This window comes from Chlamydotis macqueenii, chromosome 1 (assembly GCF_036417535.1).
Source record: "Chlamydotis macqueenii isolate bChlMac1 chromosome 1, bChlMac1.mat, whole genome shotgun sequence".
Classification (NCBI taxonomy): Eukaryota; Metazoa; Chordata; class Aves; order Otidiformes; family Otididae; genus Chlamydotis; species Chlamydotis macqueenii.
This window is the reverse complement of record NC_141556.1, coordinates 117,582,730-117,609,230: the sequence shown is the minus strand read 5'-3', so window position 1 is coordinate 117,609,230 and position 26,501 is coordinate 117,582,730. Positions and strand designations below refer to the sequence as shown.

General features: G+C 41.9%; 2 protein-coding genes and 1 long non-coding RNA gene across 8 annotated transcripts; 2 read left to right on the top strand and 1 right to left on the bottom strand.

The window, feature by feature from the left end:
* The first annotated feature begins 181 nt into the window (after nucleotides 1-181).
* LOC147602253 (uncharacterized) lies at nucleotides 182-1,470 on the top strand. The gene is made up of 2 exons (XR_015260929.1): nucleotides 182-370; nucleotides 854-1,470. It is a non-coding gene; the product is annotated as an uncharacterized LOC147602253 (long non-coding RNA).
* A 5,075-nt stretch (nucleotides 1,471-6,545) lies between these two features.
* CBR1 (carbonyl reductase 1) lies at nucleotides 6,546-15,219 on the bottom strand. 2 transcript variants are annotated; one of them, XM_086765165.1, is made up of 4 exons: nucleotides 15,096-15,219; nucleotides 13,765-14,084; nucleotides 9,285-9,392; nucleotides 6,546-7,469 (listed from the first exon to the last, which is right to left on the bottom strand). In XM_086765165.1, exons 2-4 carry the CDS (start codon nucleotides 14,048-14,050, stop codon nucleotides 7,033-7,035), a joined length of 831 nt encoding a protein of 276 aa, XP_086621291.1. In that variant the 5' UTR covers nucleotides 14,051-14,084; nucleotides 15,096-15,219; the 3' UTR covers nucleotides 6,546-7,032. The 2 variants fall into 2 exon arrangements, with proteins under 2 accessions (XP_086621291.1, XP_086621283.1); XM_086765157.1 differs by lacking the exon at nucleotides 15,096-15,219 and adding an exon at nucleotides 14,401-14,556.
* On the top strand, nucleotides 15,106-26,181 carry SETD4 (SET domain containing 4). Of its 5 annotated transcripts, none has more exons than XM_086765109.1 (11): nucleotides 15,106-15,236; nucleotides 15,819-15,921; nucleotides 16,358-16,453; nucleotides 17,406-17,443; nucleotides 18,740-18,828; nucleotides 19,524-19,953; nucleotides 20,750-20,924; nucleotides 21,577-21,658; nucleotides 22,001-22,081; nucleotides 23,081-23,204; nucleotides 24,070-26,181. In XM_086765109.1, the coding sequence occupies exons 2-11, from the start codon at nucleotides 15,852-15,854 to the stop codon at nucleotides 24,202-24,204; spliced, it is 1,320 nt and encodes a 439-aa protein (XP_086621235.1). In that variant the 5' UTR covers nucleotides 15,106-15,236; nucleotides 15,819-15,851; the 3' UTR covers nucleotides 24,205-26,181. The 5 variants fall into 5 exon arrangements, with proteins under 5 accessions (XP_086621235.1, XP_086621254.1, XP_086621271.1 ...); XM_086765128.1 differs by having other exon boundaries at nucleotides 15,135-15,236; nucleotides 15,814-15,921; XM_086765145.1 differs by lacking the exon at nucleotides 15,106-15,236 and having other exon boundaries at nucleotides 15,253-15,921; nucleotides 19,524-19,668; nucleotides 19,771-19,953.
* Nucleotides 26,182-26,501: the final 320 nt, after the last annotated feature.

Here is a 26,501-nt window from a genome sequence, read left to right as displayed (position 1 = left end):
CCCGCTGCCAAGCACTGGCGGAAGGCTGCCGGTGTCGGTGAGCCCCACCGCCCGGAGCGGATCACCCGCGAACCCCCCCGCGGGGGAAATGGTTACACCCCGGCTGCCGGGCCCGAGCGCCGAGCGCCCCCTGGCGGCGCGGACCGGGCACAGGCCCCGGCGGCCCCGCGTTCCCCACCCAGCAGCCGTTCCCCGCCGGCGGCCGGCCCGGCCCCGGGGCTGCGGGGCAGGGGGAGCGGCGGGGTCGCGGCCCTTCGCTTGGTGCATTGGCCTCGGCTGGTCTGGAAACAAGGGGGTGGCTGCGTGAGGCCGCAACCTCGCGTGTCTGCCGTTCCCCGCCCCACGGCGGGGCGCCGCAGCGGGGCCGCAGGTACGAGCGGGGCTGCGCGGCGGGGTCTGTGACCGGCTCCTGCAGGAAAAGCCGGTTTCAGCCCCTTCCTTCCACTGAAACCAGTAAAGGCACGTTTGAGAACTTTGCTTCTGTTCCAGCGGGTTTTAGGCACGAAGCATATTTGGCAAATTTGGGAGACACGGCTTTCACGGGGATTCAGTTGTCGCAGTTACAGTAGGTAGGCTCAAGTTCAATATCAATCAATATAAGAAGCCCCCTGGTCTTTACAAAAGGCTTGGAAGTTAACGGGCTAGAACTTTAGCATGCTTGCAGCAAAAAAAAAAAAAAAAAAGAAACTAGCAAAATATGTACAGAAATTAAGATACACAATCTTGCCAGACAAGGATTTATGTAGTGTGGAATATACAAGGATTTATATACTATGGAAAGATACTTAACCTCTGCTTTTTTTTCCCTTCATCATAATCTTTTTCTTTTTCTTTTCTTTTTTTTTTTTAACAGGCAGAACATAATCCTGGTAGTTCAAAGTAGCCAGAAAAATCAAGGAAAACCCACCTGTTCAGTTATTCAAGATGAGAGAATAGAAACTGTTAAGATTTCGATGGATGCTGTTTCAGCAATGATCTCCAGCAAGTTTTTTGTTAATATACTCTTTTATTTTCTCAAGACCACCTGCCTTTCCCCTTCCCAGCTAGATTTTAGTAATTATAATTTGGCACATTGTTTTTGTATCAAATAAAAGCTATGGTTACTGGCAGCTCATGAGACTGCTTTATGCCTGTGCTGGGAGGACGAAAGGAAGATGGGAAGGCAGAAGGTCTTCCATGTGTGCTTTCACCCCCCAGCTGTGTACATCTCCAACAGCCGGACCAAGTGCCAAAAAGCACTGCTGGCCCAGCCTCAGCGCGCGTTACCTCACCACAAAACCCAAGCGGTTGTTCACAAGCTTTCACACGGCCCACGCGGCTCTTGCACGTTCCATCCATTTGGGAAGTCAGCATCTGCTCGCAGTGCTGAGGTCAGTGTGGATGCCTGAAAGGCTGAGTAACCTCGGAGAGGTGTGTAACACATGGGAAACGCGTGTGACAGAATATTAAAATGCTTTGCAGTGATTTACAGCTTTACTACAGATCTCTCATCATTTTAAAAGACAGATCTTCAGAAATGGGGTGGCACTAGAGCACACACGCAATCAGGTTCTAAATTCAGATGAGACTCCCTCCTAATGCAACAAACTGACTTGATCATGTGGATGTAACATTTTTCCTTAGGTATACAGGGTAGTGGATGTACTCAGTTCCATGGACATCAGCATAGCTTATCTTTCTAAACTGCAATGCCATCAATTTAAGTTTCCATTTCTAAACTTTAGGGTTTTTTAACTTTCAAAGGCAGCATAGCTTCGTTCTTGGAAATTAAGATCAGTGCTTCTGAATACGTGTCTGCACAAAGAACTTGTGTTTTTTATGATGTCCTTAACACAGGACATTTATGTCCTAAAACATGGCATGTTACTTAGGATATTTTAAAACTAGTTTCTCAGGGTTTTCTAACTCTTTAGAAATTCTCGTCCTCACAAATTTGTGTTCTGTGACTGCACCAGTAGTATGTGGGTGCCTAACTAAATCCATGTCATTCTGGTTTCCACCCAAATTTGAACCCATTTGCCATTGCTACCAGGAGACATAGGTCTTCTAGGATTTCAAAGAACCAGGCAGTCTGGTGGAGGACAGGGATCCAGGTCAGCTGCAGGCAGGCACCAGAGCATCTCCTGACAGAGAGGCCACGGAAGCACTCAGCATGCTGGGAAGCTTTGATCAGAGCATGCACCAAAACTAATCCACCTTCAGACAATCCACTTCCCCAGCTCCAGTGCTTCCGATCTGCTAGCTGGTAAGTAATTTGAAAAGTAACTCTGAAGGCTGGTTTTTTTTTCTATCTGAGGTTATGTTAATTCAAAGCATGCCTATCACACTAACTAGTCAAGGCTTCTTTTCAGGAAAGGCTATAAATCAGTTTCTCATACGCACCATGGCAGCACTGCCTGTGCTAAATCCTGGCCCTTGGGATGCAATCAAGGAATAGATTTACTGATGTAATCACTTACGCAGACAGCCAGGCTGCATTTCAATCTAATGAATGTTCACGTTAACTTCCACGTGATGTGGATGTAAATCTGCTTGGTTCGTACTGGAAGTCTACTTCAATCATGTATCACTTGTCAGATTTATTTATTTATTTATTTATTTATTTAGAAATATGCCTCTCAATTTAAAATACAAAATTTCTACCATGGAACTATATAGCATTTTTAATTTTTACTGAGGGAAGTTTAACCAGTTGCTTGCTTTCAGTATTTTATCTGCACAGCAGAGTCCAAACCAATACATTCACAAATAAAACACCAGTGGAGCCACTACTGCCATATGTCCCCTAAACACGGTATAACTCCATTCAAACAACAAATACAATGCCCATCAGATCAAGGTGTCTGAGTACGTGGGTACGTACCTGAAGAGAGACAGGGTAGGATTTTAAGAGTGCTGAATAACCACAAGTCCAGATCAGTGGGCATGGTACAAAGACAAGACAACAACCTAAACTGGGAAATGTGAAGCTGACTATTGTTAAGTAGTAACAACTACAATTACAGTATTGTAATTACAATTGAGTATTTTAAGTGCTATGAACAGCTAACCTGGTGAAGTGATCTACAGATGATGAAAACCGGCCTTCAAAACCAGAATTTTGTCCAACTGACAGTTTCTTTTATGGTCAGCTCCAAAGGGAGAAACAAAAACTGAGGAATTTCCATTGCAGAACATAATTATTGTTCCTTCGCTTTTTTATCATTACTTGAGGTTAAGAAGCTAAAAACATTCCTATACTAACATGAGACTGGAGTTTGAATTATACTCTGCATTTAAGTGTTTTAAGTAATACTGGGCGGCATATATAATCTAAATTTTCTTGACACATTTTTAGGCTGAGAGGAACACCACAGCACTCAGAGTCAGGATACTGCCTATGTGTTGGGTTATACTATTGTAAGAGATGGGTTCAATTAAAATTATCTATGGACATAAAGTTCTTGTCTTTATATTGGAAAATACTTGAATGGAAAATCTAGGGAAACAACATGTTAAGACAGGTATATTCTCTTCATCTTTTTAGGTAAACAGACCTCAAACCCTCTAGGCATGTCTATGGTGCAGTTTTGAAAAACGAACGCACGGCACTACACTGCATTGGAACCATAAGGGATACAAATCTCTGGCCCATACTGTACTTATCAGCATTGCAGGGGATCCAGATAGAAATTACCTGGTTGTAATGCCCTTTCGATTCAAAAAGGTTTAGAGCAGACCAGTCTCCTTACTGATTGCCCCCATACCTTGAGATCTCTGGCTTTCCAAAGCAAAGCTGTGCTGAACATCCAGCCTTCTACAGCCCTTGAAAACGACGGCTGCACTGCTAACCAGCACACTGGGACAGCTGTAGCTTCTCCTCCAGAAAGACCCAGAGGCCCTCCACACTGTTTATATCCAGCTGATGTGGCAGCAGGTTCAGCTTCCACTCCCAAAGTTTTGCCACTGCCTCCTGACTGTGTCCTGCACAAGAAACTGCCTCCACTGAGCTCTCACAATTGTGAATCCAATTCCTTTATTGTCCCATGTCACCGCAGCTACTGCACTGCCAGTCATTTTCTTTGGCTAATAAATTCCAAAGTAATAATGGCAATGACGTGCTGTAAAAAGAAAAGGAGTAAATCACATGTAGAAGTTCTATAGAGTAGAACAGATCATTATTATTTCATCCCTTTCCTAATCCTTAAACTTTACACAATAACCACTCAGCAAGCGTGCCAGCATCTGAAAGCAACAAAACACTTCAGACAAAACAGACACAGGAAAGAAGCTGGGAGGCAGCTTAAAAAAAACCCGAAGACATTTTGGTTGAACAATGCAAGCTCTGACACGCGGTACAGCCTGTCCTCTGATTCTGCTCTCAGCAAACAGCCCTCCCCTAGCAGTCTGCCTGGTGTGGTCCCAGCTCTGTTCCCAGGACACAGTCCTCCTACCACTGTCAGGGGGGATGTGCTTCTCATGCATAAGCTCCTTCCTGACTCCACTCCTATGAACAGCCGGTATTTTCTGCCTCTTGTTTCCACCTCCTACAGCTGAGGTTGTATCTGTCCACACAGCTGATTCTCCTTCCTTGAGTACCACACCACAGCTGCAAAGGTGGCGAAAAGATCTGTCCCCTGTTCTTCTTTCTGTTCCGATATGAAGAAACCATCTGTGTCATAATCAGTTTAATGAGAAATTATATTTCTGAAGATGACTACTTAGCCATCATCTTCCACTTTGCTTCCTTACCCTGAAATAGGGTAAGTAGGTTTAACTTAAGAACAAGCACTGAGAAAGGGCTTAATACAAGAATCTGAAATACATCTTTTGTAAAACTTTCAAACTTACAATTTGCTTGACTTAAATGTAAAAATAACCCTAGGTACTGAGTTTAGACTTAAGAAGGAGCCTTACAGAGCATAGGGGATACTTAGAAACCAATTTGTATTCAGCAATGGATACTATCTAGCTACAGTAAAGGTACCTAGGGCTTTGACAGTCTGCTCTCTGCACAAACCATAGGAAAGCTGAGTCAAGGTTTGTTTGGAAAGTTTGTACGTGCCAACTGAAAGGGCATGCAGCTTCCGAAACTTAATGACTCAAACAGCATTTGAAGTATGAAGAGCGAGGTATGATTCTCCACTGCTGGATTACATCTCTCAAAAGTTGTGCACAAACTATTATGAAATCAGAACAGCCATGTTTTATTTTGCTGAGATACCATTAACACAACTAGAAGAGCATACACAAACCATGGCTCTTCCTGTTGCACATCAGAATGAGTTACTGTATTAACTGGATGGCTTTTTGGAGCTATCATACTGTAGGCAGTCTGTTAGTAGCACAAAAAAACACACCAAAAACTTTTATACAGAAATCTTGTGACTTAGTTCTTGCTCTTAAATGAAAGGCCTCAGATTTTTTTCTTCATTAAAAATAGATTAGCATGAGAACTTTTGAGGCAGCACTCATCCTGCTCTTCAGTGAGCTCTGGGGCATGACTCATTTGGCAAGACTTCCATCTTCATTAAAACAATAGCTACTGTATCCTTAAAAGACCAGCTAATAACCACACCTTTGTTCAGTGCTGATAAGCGTACTAAAACCACACATTATTTATGTCCAACATCTTTCACTGCAAGGTTTGCCCAAACACAAACTGTACCAGGGGAAGCCGATGTAAAACCCAGTCAGCTAATCCACTTTAGCATTGTCTTGCTGACTCCTGATGAAGAAATAACACGCTCGTAACGGACCCGTCGTTGCTAATGACAAGTTTATAGGCAATTGTTTCCAGCTCCTTCAGCTTCTCACAGCAAGAGGAAGATGGTGGCAGCCTCCCCCTGCAGAGCACAGTGCTGTGCGCACCTTGCCCTGAAGGGATGATGGGGCAGGGCCCCAGAGACCCCACCACAGCTTTTGTGCTGGCTGGCAGGACATGGTGGAGAAAGAGCTGCACCGTTCTCACCTGGAGGTGATCCAACTCCACTTCGCTCCAGCCCCTGGCCCCACAGCATGGGTCTGCCCTGCATGCCCAGCCCTACACCCAGGCTGCCTCTGCTGCCACCCGGCTCCCCCTCTACAGCTTGAAATGCCATGGCAACCTTTCACGATTAAGCAATTGAAATGCAATAACCAGCATTTAAAGTAAAAAAAAAAAAAACCAAAAAAAAAAACCAACAAAAAAACCCAACAAAACAGGTGTGGTGCTCTCTATGTCCAGTGCTTCCTCTACTAGTGATTTTGCTTGGATGGCTTGTTTTGGTTACCATGATAATGATGCATGAGTATTTCAGACCTATCCTGTAACAGTATTGTAACCTTTACAGTTCATTTTCTCTACTACATGGAGAGCACTTAACCCAGGTTTTTAATAAGCAGACTTCTGGCTGTGCAATAAATGAACTAGAAATCCTGAGGATTTGTTTGCTATATCAGTTCTGTAGTTTATTTTCTTTCTATAGTCCAAACTTCACACATTTCAGCTACAAACATAACTGCAGAAGATAAAGTGTATTTTCAAAACATAAATTTTTACTATCAGAATGAGCCAGTTGGATGAATACAAATCAGCAAGTAATCATTTATTGACATACATATTAGAAAGCCAACTGACTAAATTCTATTAATGGTACATCACTACTATTTTTATTTCACATAATTCCATATTGTACTGATAATACGGAATCTCTATACAGCAGTGATTACATTGTGGTCCTATTAGCTTCCCCCCCAAACTGGTCAGATTGCAGATCTCAGACCAACCTCCTCCTCCTTTAAGAAACCCTGCACAACCTCAAGAAGCAACTATGGTACCTGAAAAAAAATCTAGTGTGCTGACAAAGCGTAAGGCATCTGCTTCCTCTTGGGGGAGTGGGAGAAGGGCTAGCAGTGATTTAATTAAGAGCAAATTCATGTAAACAAGGTCAGGCACACCTACATTACAACACCACCAAATCAGCCTGTATCATCTGGGCTGGAACACCCACAAATCAGATTTTTGGCTACGCAATGCTGTGAACAGGGAACTGTACCCTAGCGTACGCAGGCTCACCAGGTTTGAACAGTTTTGTCACTGAGAAACTGGCCATGAGGACCATCAGCACCAGAAGGCAAAAGGGCCAAATAAACTGGTGTCTCAGCCCCCTCTTCAGGCGATTTAGGGGCTTTAGGACCTGCCATGTCTGTTCTCACCCACCCAGGACAGCAGGAATTGAGAAGGATGTGGTCACCTTTTCTTTTCTCATTTAACATCCGGGCTTGAATCCTGGACAAGACTGTGACACCAATTTTGGATACCCCATAGGCAGTATTTGGCCAACCCTCTTTCTCGTGCACACTTTTCTTGGTATCTTCCACAAATTTGGTCATGAGTTCCACTAACTCATCCTCAGTGATTGTGTCGCTGCGAAACTTCTGCTGTAGTTCTTTGCTGCAGCCTTTCAGAGCTGAGCTACTTACCATGCTAGAGACATTCACCACTCTACCTGGTAAAAGAGAATAAAGACTGATTACTTGTACAGGCATTAAACAAGCCCAGACACTGAAGTGGGCTTGCTCTAGAGTTATGTATTCACTACTTATGTGAACACCTGTAAAACATTTTGTGTGGGCTATTTTGCAGAGATTATGGAAGATCACAGCTAAGTCAATGTCAAGTGTTTCTAGGTAATCCCACTACAGAGGATAATTTAATGTGTGAACCTGCAAAAGCTCTCTATTGAACTTCAGTTATTCTTCCAGGAAATAGCCTGTTACAATCCGTAGGCATATTCATAGTAGTAAGTAGCTTTCTCAGTAATGGCATCCAGACTTTACTCTCAAAGTTCTCTCAAAGTTCTGGTCAAAAACATTTTCAGTTCTGCAACTGCTTAGTAAAGTGCCTTGAAAACATACCTCAAAAGCCCCCCCCCCCAAAAATACAGAATTCAATAAAAGCAATCTAGTTCACAATGCAGTGAGACCATCAGCTTGTTTAAAGAATACCTGAAGATTTACAAATCCTAGTATGCAAAACTCCCACCACTTTACTACAAAGGAATGAGTCACTTCAACCAGAAACTCACTCATCTTCCCTAAAATCATGTAACACTGTTTCCCTCTTTCTTGCTAGTTCAGAGCCATTTAGGTGATGAATTCAGTAGGGAATGAAGATGAGGATTTAGATTTTAAAAGCCACAGAAATTAATCCTTTCCCTTAATGACTTTATTAACACATTTGTTCTTCACCTTTAGTGAAAGAGGACTAAATTGCAATTTTGGCACTGTCTACTCTCTCCCCTATTAGCCTCCCCAATTCATTTACTGAATCTTTTCCTTCTTCCCTAGGGACTAACAGTTCCCAACTTCTCTCATTTACTTGACTTCTTTTCTCTTAAAAGCTTAGATGTATTTAAATGTTGGTATAGGTAACATTTCACTCACAGCAGCACGCACTTTTCTAAATATCCATGAAAATATCTAGTGATCACAAGTCTTGAGAAGAATTGTATTTAAAAAAAACCCCTGAGATTTGGTGTGGGTATTGGATCCAAATATCCTCCTTTCAAATCACTTGTGATACCATAAGTACCATTCCAGGGCTTTTCTGGTGACGTCAGGTTTCAAGAACAGGAGCATTCTGTGCAGAACAGTCATCCAACCAGTACAGATTATTTGCATGTTGCCAATACCTCTTTATTATCGATGTATCTTCTTTGACTCTGATCCATTCTATTTACCACTTTTGGTAAAGTGTTTTCTTCCAGTTCCTCTTAACATCACCAATCACAGTAACTTAATGTACATCTTCAAGTGCGATTTATAACTACATCACTAGACACTTGCAAATACAGCAGAGGCTGTGGTCTAGATAGAGACAGACCAACAGCCTATTGAGAAGGTTTCGCCAGCAGCAGCAATAACAGGCACGTCACATGAAACTCAGCTGAAACACTGTTTTCAGGTACTTCCTTATCCTAGTTGTATTATCAATAGGTCCTTTCTGAAGCAATAACAACCTATGTAGGCAAATATCATGAACAGAACACGGGTAAGTTCTTCATGTCTTCTTGAAGGCACCATGAGAATTTCACTTGAATTCATAACAAAAGAATGTGACCAGCTTGAAAGTAAATGCAGATATACAGGGCAGAGACATTTTGGGGGTAATGAAAGGCCACATGTTCTTTTACCTACAGTACAGCAAGGTGCATTCCTCTTGCTATGGGGCAGTGTGCTTCTAAGATAGGATAGGATTTCCCCATTTAATGAGGACCAAAATTCATATAGAGCTATTTCTCTACTTGTTATGTTACACTTACCATAAGGCTTCACAAGAGGCAACAATTCTGTGCAAACATTCCTGGTTCCAAAGAAGTTTGTCTTCATTGTAACCTCTGCTTGGACTGCAAATGGAGCGGTGTCATGAACTTTTCATAAGAGATGGTAGCAAGAGAAGGAAAGAAAGAAAGGAAAAAAAAAATCAGAATTGTACTACTGTTTGAAAGGAAGCTACTGAAGTATCAAACCCCCAAATGTTTATCTTAGCTTCTTCTTTTTTTGATAATTAGGAAATAGGCATATGATAAATTAAAATACATTAAAAAAAAAGCAACATCACTAACATTCACATGATAATAACATGAACAATCCAGCTCTGCAATATTATATTAATAATGAGTAATCCTGTTTTCACCTCCTCTTAGCTGATAGCAAAGGAAGAGATAATAATTTATACTGATAATAATAATTAAAAATATAGGGATAATATACAAATGAATGACACAATTTCTTACTGCGCAATGACCTGATGATCGATACAGCCCATCCCAAGCAGCGATCATGGAACAACACCAAAAGCAACCCTAGACCAATTCTGAGCAGCGGGAGAAAGACTGAGAGATGGCCACTGTCCAACTCCCACTTCTATACTGAGCATTACGCTTATGGCATGGAATACTTCCGTTGGCGAGTTGGGTCAGCTGTACTGGCTATACCCCTTCCCAGCTTCCTGCACCTGCACATTAGCAAAACCTGGGAAGCTGGAAAGAGTCCTTGATCTCTTTAGCAACAACCAACGACACCAGTGCATTATCAATATTCTTCACCTACCAAATCCTATGCTAAATCCAAAACACAGCAGCTACTGGGAAGAAAATTATCTCCATTGCAGCCGAAACCAGGACAGCAACCCACAGGTCATTTGTCTTCCTGCCTTCTATATGGAAGAGACAAGGAAACACTGCTCTCACAGGGTGTGCTGCCCACTGACCTGCCTGTAGTTACTCACACCCAGTGCTCAGTCTGAGCTGCCACTACCACATGCAAGTAAGTTTTCAGTTGCTCTCTCCTCTTACATGCACAGCACAGCGCTTTGCCACCATCCTGACAGATCAGTGGAAGGGCAGAGGAGAAATCAGAAGAGAAGATCATGAATCTAAGGTGAAAAAGTTAGGCTACCACCCTGGTACTAACATCCAACAACATGGCAGTCAATTGCTTCTACATACTGACTCTTATGTTGTGATGTCTTGTATTCTTAGCTGGGACATGAAGTCAGGGTAGCACCAAATTGCAACAAACACTATAAAAGCTTCTATATGTAAAACCTTCTATGCAGGAGTAAGATTTGGTGCAGTCTGGAGAACAAAAAAAAAAACAACAAACAACCAAACAAAAAAAACCCACACACAAACAAAAAAAAACAAACCACCCACAAAAAAAAAATAACCCAACCCACAAACCACCTAAACAAAAAGACCCAGCCAACCCCAAAACTGATAAATACTTGTGCCATAAGTCACCCCTGAACTGACAGATCTGTCCTAACACAAGCAAAAGAGTGGGAATTAGCAGCTATGAAAGTGAGCTGATTCAGGTAAGCATAAGCAGACCATGGAGCTGCACTGTAAGGGAATGATTTCAGACAGAATTGACAGCTTGCCACCACCAAAAGTGGGGGTAGGATGTGCCACCAGCTGACAACTTGGCTCAACAATAAGCCATATGCTGTGTGTCCTCCACTTTGAGGGGGAAGTAACAGCATTCCTCCTCTTCTGTTACAGGCTCTGCCTCTGCAGTGATGAAGGTCACCTACATAGATCAGGCAGGTCTTCACTTGTCTCTATAGAATCAAAGAATGGTTTGGGTTGGAAGGGACCTTTAAAAGGTCATCTAGTCCAACCCCCCCTGCAAGGAACAGGGACACCTCCAACCACATCAGGTTGCTCTGAGCCCCATCCAACCTGGCCTTGAGTATTTCCAGGGATGGGGCATCTCCGGGCAAACTGATCCAGTGTTCCACCACCTGTTTTATTCCTGATGTCTGATCTGAATCTACCTCGCTCCATTTTAAAACCATTGCCCTTTGTCCTGTCACAACAGGCCCTACTGAAAAGTTTTTTCCCACCTTTCCTATAAGCCCCCTTTAGGTACTGTACTAGACAGCTGTAAGGTCTCCCTGGAGCCTCCTCTTCTCCAGGCTGAACAGCCCCAGCTCTGTAGCCCAGACCTACACAAACTCAGAAGAGAAGCAGTAACTGGTCATTTAGTATTTAATGTGGTTGTGTTTTTATTGTAAAACACAGCTTTAATGGCTGACTTACTTATACTCTGATGGCATGAAGTTTTGCAAATCATTTGCTTGAATTTAAATTCAAGACACGAAGCCAGACTATGACACCTATTGCAAGAGTTACGACAGCAAGAGAAGAAAAGAAAACAAACCTACAGGACTCCAAACTCCTGCTTCCATACTCATCTTGCAAGAGAACCCTCCTTACATTTTGAAACTCACTCATTTGTCTAACAAGACACATTACTTGTAACATCTGATACACACTCCCTTGATTTATGGAATGCCTTCTGGATGAGCTTCTGTGAGAACAGTCAATCTGTGAGTACATAATAGTTTCATACATGAACAGTTTTTTGCTGGATTAAGGACTCTGCTAGACTACCTGTAGTACAGCACAAACACTGAACAATAAGTTAAATTTAATGGTAAATCTAATCTTTGACAGACAGTAGTGACATGCAGTACTGCAGTAAAGAAAGGAAAGCATAAATTCTGGAATGGCAGCAGAAATCTGGTGAAGCAAGAAGCAAGCTTGGGTAGAAACACCAATCTCGGAAGCAAGAATTAAAGCCAAAATATGTGATAAGCATCATAGCAAGTTCTTACACATGTGTTAAGCCCTCTAACCTCTGTGCTAGATAGTTACACAACAACAGCTACAACTGGCTCCCTCTACAACATTTCTTAGTTGTATGATCTACTGCTGACTCATGGTGAGTTGCCAGCTTGAAGAAAGTCTAGGCTAAACATTTGTAAGCAACTTTTGAACTAAGCAATTTATGATGTAGTAAAGGAAGTAACAGGAACTCCACTGGTCATGCCACTTTACCTATTTATCTGTTCAGTGGCTCCATGATAATAAATCTAAGATCTCACACAGATGAGCTGTAGCATATCTTGCTGCAGCAACGAGGAACTTTTACCTTACCTGTCCAGGAAGCCACCTTGACAAAGGCTACAGCGACTGCAAAGGCAGCAACAGGAAACACACTGCACTTCAATTGCTATAGTTAGAGCCCTGTCTTGCTCAAACTTACTGTCACTAGTAGGTTGAGTTAAGGCTCTGATTTTGAATTGAAGAAATACTGGTCTGAGCATGGAGAGAAATACCTTTTAACTGTTGCTGGAAGATTTCAGCACCTCTCTACCTTGAGCACATCCTGAAGCTCAGATAATTATATTGAGTTGCCTCCTATTAAGCTGATCTTGAACACAAGCAATGTTCCTGCAAAGTACCATGCAAAATACACAGTGACTGGACTTCAGAACACCATTGCTGCACTCCCACTACATGAGAAGCTCAATCTTCAGCAGTACGTGAGGTTTCATACCTACTACCTGATAGGCCTCCTTAACTCACGCTGCGAGCAGACCAGTCAGCACAATACTGTGCTCGAACAGTTACATGTCCTAACAACAAAAAAACCCAACAACAACCAAAAAAAAAAAAACCAGCACCACCACCCTAAAAATACGTAAAGAACAAGTTTGTACTGGCAGGAAAATTAACTAGTAGTCACACTTGTGATTTGCTCTATCTGGAGCTAACATGATTCTTAACTTGGTTTTAGAAATCTACAAGGAGAATGCACTCTTCTACCTTACAACTGCTGTGTCTTCCTCACTTTCTCTGCCTTCCTGTCCACTAGAAGATTAAAGTGTTAAATTCTTGCTCAGCACAGCAAGATTTAGGTTAAAGTGTTTTATTAGCAACCAAACGGCCTAAGAAAGTCAAAGATAAGATTACAAATACTACAAAATCACCCAGGGCCAAAGGTTCTTTTTTATGAACTGGAATCCATGAGCAGGTTACACATAGAATGAAGTTTGAGGCTTGCAGAAGAGAGAAAACAGATCGCTGAGGAACACAGCTGATATTCACATAGATGATGGACTCCCATGGGCCTGATGAAACTCATAGGCACTGAGACAGTAAGCCCAACTGTGCTCACGCACAGCATGCATATTTTCATGCTCTGTATGTGATGCAAATACAGTACTCCAGAGAAGCATGTTTACATGCACAGTTAGCCCAAGAGATGCTAGACAAAGAGCCATTTCACATTGCCCTTTCATCATGCTTAAGAAGGTAGGCAGCTTGCAGAGTCAAAAATGCAGCATGCCATTGGCACAGAAGTCCTGTAGAGTAACATTCTTGATGCATCTACTATCCTTCTCCACATAGCTTTAGAGCACATAAGACTATCCCAGACAGTCCTTCCTACCTTTGAAAGCAATCCCTGCATTGTTAATCAGCACATTGAGCCCTCCATATTTCTCCTTTAGGAAGTCACGGAGAGCTTTGATGCTCTGCAGATCATCGATATCCAGCTGATGGAAGAACACACGCAGCCCTTCCTTCTGAAGCTTTGCCACTGCTTCCTGGCCACGGCCAGGGTCTCGGGCTGTCAGGTATACGTCCCCCGGGAACTGCTTGCATAGAGCCTGCACAATTGCAAATCCGATCCCTTTGTTGGACCCAGTCACCACAGCTACTGGCACGCTGGACATTGTCCTCTCTGAATGTATACCAAAGTGAGAGCAACTGCAAACAGCAAAGAAGAAAATTTCACACTCAGATGGACAAAGATGGTATATGAAAATGGATTAAAGTGTTTTTTTTTTTCCTTTAAAATCTTATTTAGAATACTTTGAATTATGTAAAACAACATTAGAGTGCACACTAACCATAACTTACTAAAGTAGCACAAGGTATTTGCAGAGAAATACACATTTAGTGTTAATGTTTAAAGAAAACCTAACCAGCACTTGGATTAGAAAAAGAAAGTCAATGATTAATCTTTAATACTAAACTGGCTTTCGATGGGAGTAAGCTCTTTTGCACATACACCTCACAGTACCATTTCCTTCTTTTGAGGACTTTCAACTGGTTCTGTTCAAGCACTGACACAGTCACAGCTGAAAAACTCCGGCTCAAAAAAGGGGTGGCTTGATCTTCAAGCATCAGGCAGGAGAACCAATCCCAGCGTTTTCAGAGGGAAACAGTGGACCACAGACTGACTACACTGTTTCTTCTGTTTAACACACCAGTCAGCTCTAGATACACAGCCCACTTGCTGTTTTTTTTTTTTTCCACAGATGTAGCACATTTAAAGAAGATTTATTTCCCTCATCAAAGCAAGTTTAAAACACTGGGTTTGGTCACTTTTGACTTAATTGGCATTTCTCTTCCAAATTAGCTTGTAACTAAGCACGAACAAGGGTGAAATCTTAACCAGCTCCTAAAAGCCTGCACAGCTTCTGACTGGCTTCACCAGAGCCCGGAGCCACACTCCTGCTTCGCCGCCAAGGTCCCACCTCGCTGCAAACCGGTACATTTCACCCACTGCCACCTCCCCGGGACCGGGTTTTCATCCTAACGGGAAGGGAAAGCAACCCCGTGGGCCACCGAAAAGCCCGACTCCTGAGGGGGACTCCCTGTGGGACGGTCCCGGCTGCTGACGGGCGGCCGTTACGCGTCCCCGCCAAAGGGCTGAAGGCAGCAAGGCGGGCCCGGAGCGGCAGCCGGCACACCCTCCGCTACCGACGGCGTTACCTTCCCCCTCGTTCCTCAGCGCTGCGCAGCAGCGAGGACAAGACGAGCCGACTACCGACGCTTACACGCCAGCGGGGGCGGATGAACGCACTTAAGATGGCGGCGGGGAGAGCTCCGCCTACCGTGCCGGGGCGGGCGAAGGTGGGCCGGGGGCGGCGGTGCGTGTGTTCTCTTCGGGTGCTAGGCTCGGCGGCGGGTGGGTGGCTGTGAGGTGGTGGGGGTCATCGGCTATGGTGTCTGCCTTTGCCCTCTGCTCCATCGCGAATTCAGCTCGAGAGGGAGTATGGAGCCGGAGCTGCTCTTGGGCCGCCGAGGGGAGACGGGATGGATGTCTCGTTGCACTCTTCACCCTCCACGGCCTTAATAGGGGGCAGAGAGGGTCCCTCGGGCGATTTGGGATGTTGTCTGTCAACCCGGGAAATGGAGGGGAGAGGCTTGGCCGTGCGGTGGGGAAGCGCCAGGGCTGCAGAGGGTTACGGCCATGCCGTGGCCGAGGCGATGTTTGGAGGTGAAGGCTTCCCGCCTTCCCTCGCCCACCCTCCTTCAGGGGTTTGCTTGTAGTGCGTTTGCTAAACTTTAAAAACTTTTAAGAGGCAGCTTATTAAACAAGCGGTGCTCTGATTTCTCTGAGTGAGATAAAAAAAACATACAGTATTTGAAAGGAGCTTTAAATATTTTTTAACAACTTTTTTTTTTTTTTTTTTTTTTTTTTTTAAAGTTCAGGTTGTCTGAGTAAGGCAAAATCTGTTTCGTAATATGAAGAAAAGCAGAGGCCGGACAGGTCGAAAGAGAAGAAGAAAACATGTGCAGAGTTTTGTGGATGGAGGTACTATCCTTCGGAGTACTGCTAAATAATAATATAACTGGTTGTTTGTCAAGGTGTCATTTCGTGGTGTATATTTGTCAAACACTGTTGTGCTTTGCTCATAGATGTTAGCTTTTTCTGTACAAATACTGTAGCATTTGTTTACAGTCCCAAACAGAGCATGGTAAACATTATGACCTCTTTTCTGGCTAATTATTCTTAAATTCTTTGACCCTTGAATATGCTGAGTAACTCTTACAATTGTGTCAGCTCCCAATACCCAGAGGCCGATAACTTATTAAGCTAGTTCAAGGGGAGGCTTTCTTGCTATTCTATTATGCGATACTAAAACAGTCAAAATACAGTTTTTCTGACCATACAGTAAAATGTTTCTGTTTCCTTTATTTTCCAATAGAGTGCTATTTTATAGCAATAATCCCCTCTTTTTTATTTTTAGTCAACTGCAGTAGCAAACTGGAATACATTAAACTTAAGAAGTGGCTGAAAGACAGAGGATTTGAAGACAGTTATTTAAGGCCAGCACAATTCTGGGGTAATGTTTTAATTATTTATTGGTAGTACATGCTTCATTCTTCCGTGAATGTTAGCTTCCTGCTTTCATTTTGAATCACATGTTTGACTGGCATCAGGAAAAAAAGCCAATTAACATTAGTCCTTTAAGGACTTCTTGACAAATGCAAGTGAGTGTCATTTAACATAAACAAGTAGGTGTGGAGGCCTAAAGTACTGTAAACTTTCTTATATAAAGATGCTCTTCTGTAAAACTAGTATGAGAATACTCCGATATGCTATGAAACATACACACATACCTATGTCAAATTCCTTGTAGAAATCCAATTTTAAGTGTTAGTAGCAGAGTTTTAAAGACGAAAGTAGTCTCTCTCGCATATTTCCAGTATCAGAACCTAACCTTGTTACCATTTCTTCATCTTTTTTTTTTCTACACAAATTCAGCAGATCTAGTGATACAGAAAAGTAAATAATTTTAGAGCTGAGATTTGCTTAGTACTGCTTACAGTAAAGGTGTATATTTTTATTTTTTCTCTTTAAGTAGATTATGTTTCAAAAACTTTTTTAATATTAAAGAGAGAGTTTTTTTCAGAGAAAAAATACTGTGAATGGAGATTGTAAAGTTCAGTTAGAACTCTGAGACTAAGAGCAGCAGCCAGTGATGAAAGATGTGTTTAAAGCAAATAATAGGGGGAAAGAAGTGGAGTAATTGCTAGAACTGGATAGCAAGTGTTACATGAGATGCAGGGGAAGGGCTTTCACAGGGTCCTGAGAAGTAAAACGAGAATCAGAAAACAATTAAATGAGGTATATATCTGGAACAATCCGTAGTTGGCTTTTGTGATTTGTAAGAGATAATGTATGTTCTTTTAGAGCTTTTCCTTGCTGGCTTGTTAATTTATTGCAGTTTATCATAGTCCCCTGTATTTTACATATATACGTGTATTTAAGTATCCTCTTTGTTCCTGCTTCAGATACAGGAAGAGGACTGATGACAACTAAAGCTCTTCAGGTTGGTAGTGTTGATTTTAAGTTTCAGCTTAAGGCAATCACTGGCTAACTGAAACCAGAAGGAGCAGGCCCCTTCCCTCCTATATGCCTTCTCCCTCAGCCACTGGCTCCCACGGTTTCTTTTGCACTGGCTGTAGCAGTCTTACCCACTTGTGTGGTAAGTTGCATCAGGAAGCTAAACTAACAGAAAGCTCTCTCTTAAAAAAAAAAAATTAGCTTTAACAGCTTTGCTCCTTGAAATCTCCCACCTTGGTGAGACCATTGCTAGTACAAAGGGAGGAATGGCATAGCAGGAAGGGGGATGGAGGAAAGCAATGAGGCTTTAAGCAGCATTTGACTGCTTAAATGTGAAACTATGGCTTTAACCTCACTTTGATGGCCCGATTTTTTGTTGGTAGACCAGCTAATAAAATCATAATTTCTATCATCCCCAGCAGAAAGGGGAAATGATAGAAAAAGTACCTTGCCCTTCGGAGGCAAGTACCTTGCCCTTCAGAAAGACTGAACTCTGACTGAAAAGTGCCTCTCAGAAAATAGGCTTGTTAGAGAAGTTTCCTAACTAGTATAATAGTATACTAAATAATGGGGAATCAAATCAGACCCAGAGCCTTTTGCAAAATAGAGAGTATAGCTGAAGGTAGGGAGGAGATGCAGTGGAGAAATCATGCGTGGAGAAGAGTGTATGTTCTCATGCTGACTCAGAGTTAGAGCCCACAGTTGAAGGCAGAGGCTCAGGTTATCCACAGCGCTGGGAGTTTGCAGTGAGTGGAATGAGAGCTAGACTCCACGGGGCTTGAGCAAGATAGGGAAACTCAGGAGAGGAATGGGGAGAGTATTGACTTGATTCCTGTCCTTTCCCTACAGGCATGGACACATATGGCTCAAGCCGGGCGTGAAAATTAATTTACACACACAGCAGCTTGGCAAACGGGGTCAGGATAGACATGACCTAAATTATCCCCACCCCATGCTGCTATGTTGAAAGAAGTTGAGGTAGTCGTGAGATCTAACCTAAAATATATCTCAGTACAAAGAAAGTGAGTAGCCAGGCACCAGACTTTCTGTGAACAGCTAACTTTCTGCAGGTGGCGGTTCCTACTGACTCCAGTCATCTTCCCTGGACTGTGACTGTCTTAAAACCATACCAGTTTCCATCAAGTACAACATCACATTTCTTTACTTCCCAACATTCATGTTCTCTGGGCGATGTTCAGGAGTCACATAGTAGATGAGTCATTTACACTTGACCTTTACTATTCTTTGTGTGTGTTGTGTTTTTTTTTTTTGTTCATCAAAGGCAGGGGATCTGATTATTTCATTGCCTGAGAAATGCTTACTCACGACGGGCACTGTCCTTCATAGCTGCTTAGGAGAATATATTACAAAGTAAGTGAAAAGTGACATTTTCTGGGCAAGCTGGCCTTTCCTGTGGGTTGCTTATTAGTAGATGAATCATCTGAACTGGTGGTAGGGCTTTAAACTGCATACCCTAACTTGTATCAATGTTTTTGTGTGGACTTTCATGCCTGTGGAATGCTCAGAATGCTCAGGTTTGGACACAGAGCATCCTCTTTTAGCTAGGCACAATTGGAGGAATGGTAGAGGCTTGAACTTGACCTGCCTCTAGAGCCAGCTTGGACCTAAATGCCAGTTATGAATGATTTCTTGGGAATTTGTGAATATACTTCAATAGGAGAAAGGGGATAAAATGGGGATGCAAAGCAGTCATATGAACACAGCCGTTTAGAAAATTTAGTACGAAGACCTATATTGGACATTGAGTACTTGTTATGTATTGTGAAAAAACACCAACCCGAAACAAAATGAAAAAAACAACCCAACAAGTGAGCCTGAAATTGTCACTACAAACCAGCTTTTATATCTTCTCAATAAAATGAAGTCAGAAGCCCCTTTGAAATTATCAAAAGGACTTGGAGATGAACTACAAAGAAGTTTAAAATAGAAGCTATTTATAACATTTAAAAGAACTAGAAGAAAGATAAAATACTGCTGCATCCATTTCCTATCTCACTTCTGTGTATCTGCAATGTTGGTATTTTTATCTTTTTTTTTTCTAATAGATGGAAGCCTCCTGTGTCTCCTTTGATAGCACTGTGCACATTTTTAATAGCAGAGAAGCATGCTGGTGAGAAATCTCTGTGGAAGCCGTATCTTGATGTTTTACCCAAGACATACACTTGCCCTGTCTATTTGGAGCACGATGTTGTAAGCCTTCTTCCCGAGCCATTGAGAAAGAAGGCTCAGGAGCAGAGAACGACAGTTCATGAGTTGTATGTGTCTTCCAAGGCTTTTTTCTCTTCCCTGCAGCCTTTGTTTGCTGAGAACACAGGAACTATTTTTAACTACAGTGCTCTAGAGTGGGCTTGGTGCACTATTAATACCAGAACAATATACATGAAACATTCACAGAGGGAATGTTTTTCTCTTGAGCCAGATGTTTATGCATTGGCACCATATTTAGATTTGCTAAACCACAGTCCAAATGTTCAGGTAAGAAACTAAAACCAGATAATTTGATTTCTTTACTTGTGAATGTACTATCTCAATACAGTATGCATTTATGTGATGGATTAGGGGTGTCTGGAGGTCAGTGAGAGATCTCATAGTGGGAACATTGTCCGTTGAGGATGCACACAGGCTGACTACTTATGGTTTGTATATACACTGGAGCTTACTATTCAGCCGAAGGCAGTTGAATAAAGATGATTTTCAGATATTTCAGTTTATGTAGCGCAGCAAAGGTACAGGGAGAGCCCACAATGGCTGGGTAAGATTTGCACCAAGGGTAGCTATTGGGAAGAGCCACTTGTAAATATAACCTTACTCTGCTCTCTTGAAAGGCTCAGCTCCTGAGACGAATCTCGAGTTATGTGATCCCATGGCTGAAGCTTGTGGGCAGCCTTAGGAAAGTGTGTAGAGCAGTTCCATCTTATGTCAGGGACTGTGTGCCAACACAGAGCTAGGACATCACAAAAGTGGCCAACTCTGCATGAAGCCATCTTAATTTTCAGTTTTGGGGCCTCTGTAATAAGTCGCTACAGGAGGTGGCACATCCTGTGGACTAAGGTTTTGATATTTGTTGTTCTTCATACTAGTATTTGTAGAGTAATCCTGGTGTGGGATCATCCAAATGGATTGCCTTTTCAGGCACCTGTAACACTATCTGTTTTGTTGCAGTGTTAGAGGAATGTTCAGTACTGTTGGGTTTTAATAATCAAGGCCTGATTCCTTTTTCACCCTGTCTTCTTGCCAAGAGTAAAACCTTTTTGTTTTTAATTTCTTGAAGGTAAAGACTGCATTTAATGAGCAGACAAGAAACTACGAAATTCGGACAAATTCACAGTGCAAAAAATATGAAGAAGTATTTATCTGCTATGGGCCTCATGATAATCAGCGACTGTTACTAGAATATGGATTTGTTGCCATGAATAATCCTCACAGCAGTGTTTATGTCTCATCAGGTTGGGTATATATATATTGTCTTGACATTGAAAGGTACAACGGTAGAGAGCAGAGCATCTGAGCATATTAAATCTGTCTGTCTTCAACAGGAGATGTGAGTAAAAAGGGATAACTAAAGCATAGTGAAGTACATGTACTTGCATATGTATATATATGTGCACAATATACACATTGCCTATTAAGGCATCATGATTTTTTTTTTTTTTTAGTGCCTTCAAGATACTTGTGTGTATCTCCAAGAAGTGGAGTAGAGTTTGATAGCACTTTGAAGTGCGTATAATATAAGGGTTGGAGCTTTAAAATTGGAAATGTTCTTAGGAAATTTTTCCTTCTGTAAAATTATGATTCTTACCAGCATGTATGTAGAGCTTCTGGCTGGATGCCTTAGATTATATCGTTGACATCAGAATTTAAGTCCTGATGCCCACAAACTGAAGTTGCTGAGAGTGGTTCGTAACTTCAGTTTGAGTCAGGATTTCCAGTATAAGGATACAATCCTGGAGATTGCTCATGGCTTTTGAGAAGTAGATAGATTTTTGATTATGTTCACTAAAATGTAGCAGGTCTTTGTCCTATAGCTACTTGAAAAATATGGTTGAAATGTCATTTCAGAATTGAGGATTTTGGTTTCTAACATATGTTTTTATGCAGATACTCTCCTCAAATATTTTCCTCCACTGGACAAGCAGAGAAATGCAAAAATTTCCATTTTAAAGGATCATGATTTCTTAGAGTAGGTATCTGGAGTTTTTTGTTTCTATGTGAACTTTCTTTTCAGTTTTTCTGGGAGTCAAATTTACTTCTAGTATTAAAATCCAGCGTAAAGTAATTATTTCTTTTACTTAACAAATATTTGCTTGCTATTTGTAAGAGAAGGTAGAAGTGGTTATCACCAATATCAAAGCTTGAGGTAGATTTCAAGGTCCAGGCTGTCTCCTAGCTGTGGATAGCAGCAGAATAAGTCAAGGAGTTCCAAAGAGCAGATCTTGCCTTGTTGATATTTGTCAGGAAGAAAGCTATCATGCTGTAAAAGATTGCCTGTACTTTCAGCATCTCATCACTTCTGACTTTTTAGAAACCTGACCTTTGGATGGGATGGACCATCTTGGAGACTCCTCACAGCCCTCAAGTTGTTAAGTCTTGGAGCAGATGAATTGTAAGTTTCAGTACTTTTTGAAAATGTAGGCATTTTTCTTTATTTGCACTTTGGCTGTGTGTGAGATACTGGGACACTTGAATTTCCTGTGTCTATCTCATTGACTCCAGGTGAGAAGTGAAAAGAGGAAAGGCAAAGAACACGTGCGATGAAGTCATTGCCTGTTTGCTGCTTTGGTCTTTTACTTTCTTGTATTAAACACTAGCAACACCTCATTGTTTTCTCTTTCTATTTCAAGAGGGAGATATTACTTTAAGGTTCAGTCTCTAGGTCTTTTTCCTGTTGGTTTGATGGGACTTTTAAATGCTATTGACCTTGCTTGCTTGCTTTCTTTGAAGCATGTGTTCCACAGGCTGTTTCTGAAATTCTAGGATCAAATACATCTGAAATTCATCTCCAGTGGCTGTCGTTGCAGTTTTGATCATTTGTTCCAAAAGGCAAATTTGCCTTAAACAGCATTAATAGAAAATGATTACCTGGGCTTTGCTTGTAAATGATAAGGAAAAAAAATGTTTTCTCTTGTTTAAAGCTGTTTATGCTTCAAAGATTCATTGCTGATTTGAATAAGTTGGTTATAAGAACTAAAAATAATTCCCTGTGGTACTGATTTCAAGCCCATGAAATGTGTCAGTATGTGAGGTGAACTTTAGCAGAAGCTATGCTAGTAAGTTCTGAGTGAATAGGTTTTACTCCTCACTGGTGCTGCTGAAGTTGGTGGTGGCATGGCAGAGCAGTAAAGACTGGAAACATTGGTGTAAGTGCAGACTGTGGCTTTGGCTGAAAGGGTAGAGGTGAAGGGTTGCAAGTGCTGCTCCAGACCATTAAACCTCTCTTCTCTTTCGCTTGCCTTATCAGTCTCATCTCTGAATGCTGTGTGTCTTTTTCGTGTATGCTGCTTGCTTTATGTCAGCATTGTTATTTTTAGCATAACCGCATGTTTATCATTCAGTTGAGGAATACAGAAAATGATTGCGTGTTGTTCAAACATCTTTGTTTTAGCACTTGCTGGAGGAGAACGCTGCTTGGTGATGTAATTTCAGCCAGAAATGAACAGCAAACTTTGAATATAGCAGCAAAAATATGCAGTTTTTTAACAGAGGAGACACAGCATGTCCTTCTTCAGGTAATTTGACTGGAAGAGCAAGGTAGCCCAGATTCCTTTATCTCCTAGCATAAGTGTACAGCAGTGTAATTTTCTGGGGTGAGAACAGAGTGACAAAGGGAATTGACTACACTGGGGTGGTGTAAGATTTGTTTCCAGGGTGACTGACCAGCACTAAATTGCTCAGCAGAATTTGTGACTGCAGCAAAAAAAAGGAACCATGTTACAAAGCTTATACGAAGCCCTGTGAACAAGTGAAAAGTGTTTAACCTTGCTCTGCCTATGGTATCAATGTGTTTGTTAAGGTTACTTCTTGAAAGAAAATGCAGGCTTGCATGAGGTGGGCACATAAGATGTTGCAGACCTGCCAGGGGTGCCTTGTTTTAGAAAGTGAAGGCTGTGTTCATTAAAGCCAGATGAGCTACTTATGTCAGCCAGTCTCCTGTGAGGGAGGTCTGTACTCTTAGAAAAACAGCCTCTCCTTCCTTTCTCAATTTTGGCAAACAACAGGTATACTTAATGTCAGGTTGGTTAGCTATCATGGAAAAGCGTTATTAAAACCACACTTTTGTAAAGGAAACACGTATGTACACAGAGTATGAAGTGAATCTGGTCTTGAGCAACATCTTGAGGATAGCATGGACTTAGGAGCCCGATATCAAGTAAACATCTCCCTTCCTGTCCATGTGATGATATTTCCTTTTTTTTTTTATTTTATTATTTTTAGTATTACAGTTTCTCTTGTGGAAGGTTAGAAAAAATACTGTATTTTGATGTAGTTAATGGAATCCCTACCACAGAGGACCTTGACACAAATTTTGTGATCGTGTCCTACATTAAATAATCTGAATTTTTAGTAATTTCATCCCATTTTTATAAACTTCAGATTTCCCAGTTGAAAAGGAACAAAGAGAACCTCAAAAAACACCTGGCTTTGGCAGAAGCACTACGCTTGGAAGATCTGAAGATACTACAAAAATCAGCTGAGATTCTTTGCAACTTGAATACGGCAACAACTTGACCCATCTGGAGCTGTGATAGCTGTGGCTGATTTGAGCTCATTTGCCATGGATGTGCCTTGCTCCACTGCTTTGATGGACCTGAGCAGCAAAGAATAATGTAGAAAGTCATCAGAATATGCCTAGTTTTGTTTACAGGGTCACACCGGACCCAGAGTCTTATTTTGTTCTTTACTGACCATCTTCAGTAATACAAAAGGTTAGCCCAAATGCTAGGGGGAAACACAGGTGGCTTTTGTCACATCTCATCCAAATCACGCTGCTGTGAGCAAAACAGCTTCTGGGGTAATTTGAGCAGCCCTAGGATTGTGGGCTCCAGCAGTCCTAGGCTTTACAGCTGCCTGTGTGGCTAAAGCGTGGATCCATAGGGATACTTCTCAGTGTGTATTTGAGCTCTGGCACTTGACAGAGAGAGGAAGAGGACAGAACCACTTATATTTGCCCTTTACCGATCCTTTACTTTTTCACTGCAATCTGTATGTGTCCCCAGGACTTAACAGTTCATGTAATGCCTGCTCATTGCTGGAGTAATAGATGCGGATCAGAGCACACATCGGTCCTGTTGTGACCAACTCCAAATCACTCCCTTGACAGTTTCAGCCCAAGTGTTTCTTGAACATAAGGAAGTGCCAGTTTCCCTCCTTTACTCTCAGAGCTCCCTTCAAACTCACTAGTTCTTACTCCAGCTCCTGCTGGGAATGAGAACTGAAGGGATATATCACGTTGAACTCTGTTTCTTGTTTGAAAGACCACCCAGGCAATTAATTGTTTCCACTCAGTTCTGGTGATCACACTGAGAAATGTTCCCATCCTGTCTACAAGGGGATAGTCTCATGAGCTGCCTTTCAGTATTAGTTCTACTGAAGTAGGGAGCTTGGGCTCCCTATGTCATTTAGAGAAGAGAGAGACTTCTTCAAAGGACGTTTTAGGGCAGGATCTTTATTTAAGCTGTATAAACTTAATTTATAGTTGTGATTGTGTTTTGATTGTTTGTCATTTTTTGGGGAATCACATAGGATTTTTTTGTGGCTATTTTAGCATTTATTTTTAAGAACTGTGTTTTTAAAGCGTGTTTATTTTTGTAAATATATTTGTTCATTTTCTACAAGGCTTCTCTGTTTTTGAAATAAATGAAATTGTATATGGGAGTAAAAGCATTCTAGCTAATGATGTAATTTAAAGAAAATATGCAACAGTGAAAACTGTTAAGTATTCAAGCTCAAATGTACGTTCAAACTCTCTTTGGTACCTTGTGAACAAGAATGTTATTGTGTAAGCGTGCTTGGATTTGAGGATTCCAGTGATTTTCCCTGGTTTTTTTTTTTTTTCTGCACCAGTCTATTTGTGACAGGAAATATCTTCATACCTGGAGCCCTGAGAAGGGCCTTTCCTTACCTAGAAGGAAATGTTGGTTTAGGTTCAAAAGACCGGGGGAACTGAGAAGTGTAACTGTTTGCTGTTATACAGTTTCCAAACCAAAAATTTATTGGTTTTGAGGTGCATCTTCAGAACCTCTTCCTAGGATTAGGAACTTCTGAAAATAAGCTTTTTTTTTTCCCCTGCCTTATTTACCCTAATGCACTGAGATTCTTTTGTAGTCTCAAGCTTTCTGTATTGTTCATATGGAGATGCTGACCATCTGTGGTTACTTTGCATTTCATATCAGAGGGCAGGGTGAATGGTTTGGGAGAGCAACTGAAGTGCTTTCTGGAGCTAGAAGGACATTTATTACATCCTTTGCACCAAATACGTTTCATATTTACCTGAACTGTGGTTTTAACTCCTGCAAGTCACTTGGCAGTCGCATTTTATACTCTGGTCAGTCCCATTCTGAAGTACGTCCTGTCATGAGATGACTGTCTGGTTTTGGCAATGCAGTCTCTCCAAGGGCAGTTGTCATCAGCTTGTGTAAAGGTCCTTCTGTGCCACTGAACCTGGCTACGGCAGAGATAGTGGGGCTGGGACCCTGACCCTGTGGCTGTTGCTGGTTGATTTTTATTAGGTCTGCAAAAGGTGAGATGACTGTCTGGATTTGGCAATGCAGTCTCTCCAAGGGCAATTGTCATCAGCTTGCGTAAGGATCCTTTTGTGCCACTGAACCTGGCTACAGCAGAGATAGTGGGGCTGGGATCCTGACCCTGTGACTGTTGCCCGTTGTTTTTTATTAGATCTTCAAAAAGGTCTATAGAGGTGACAGATGACATGAAGAGAGTGGATCGTGACTCTGCATTCACAGCACAAGAAGTTAAGGGCTTTCAAAGGAAGCTTGAAGAAGTCAGGTTCAAAACTAACAGAATGT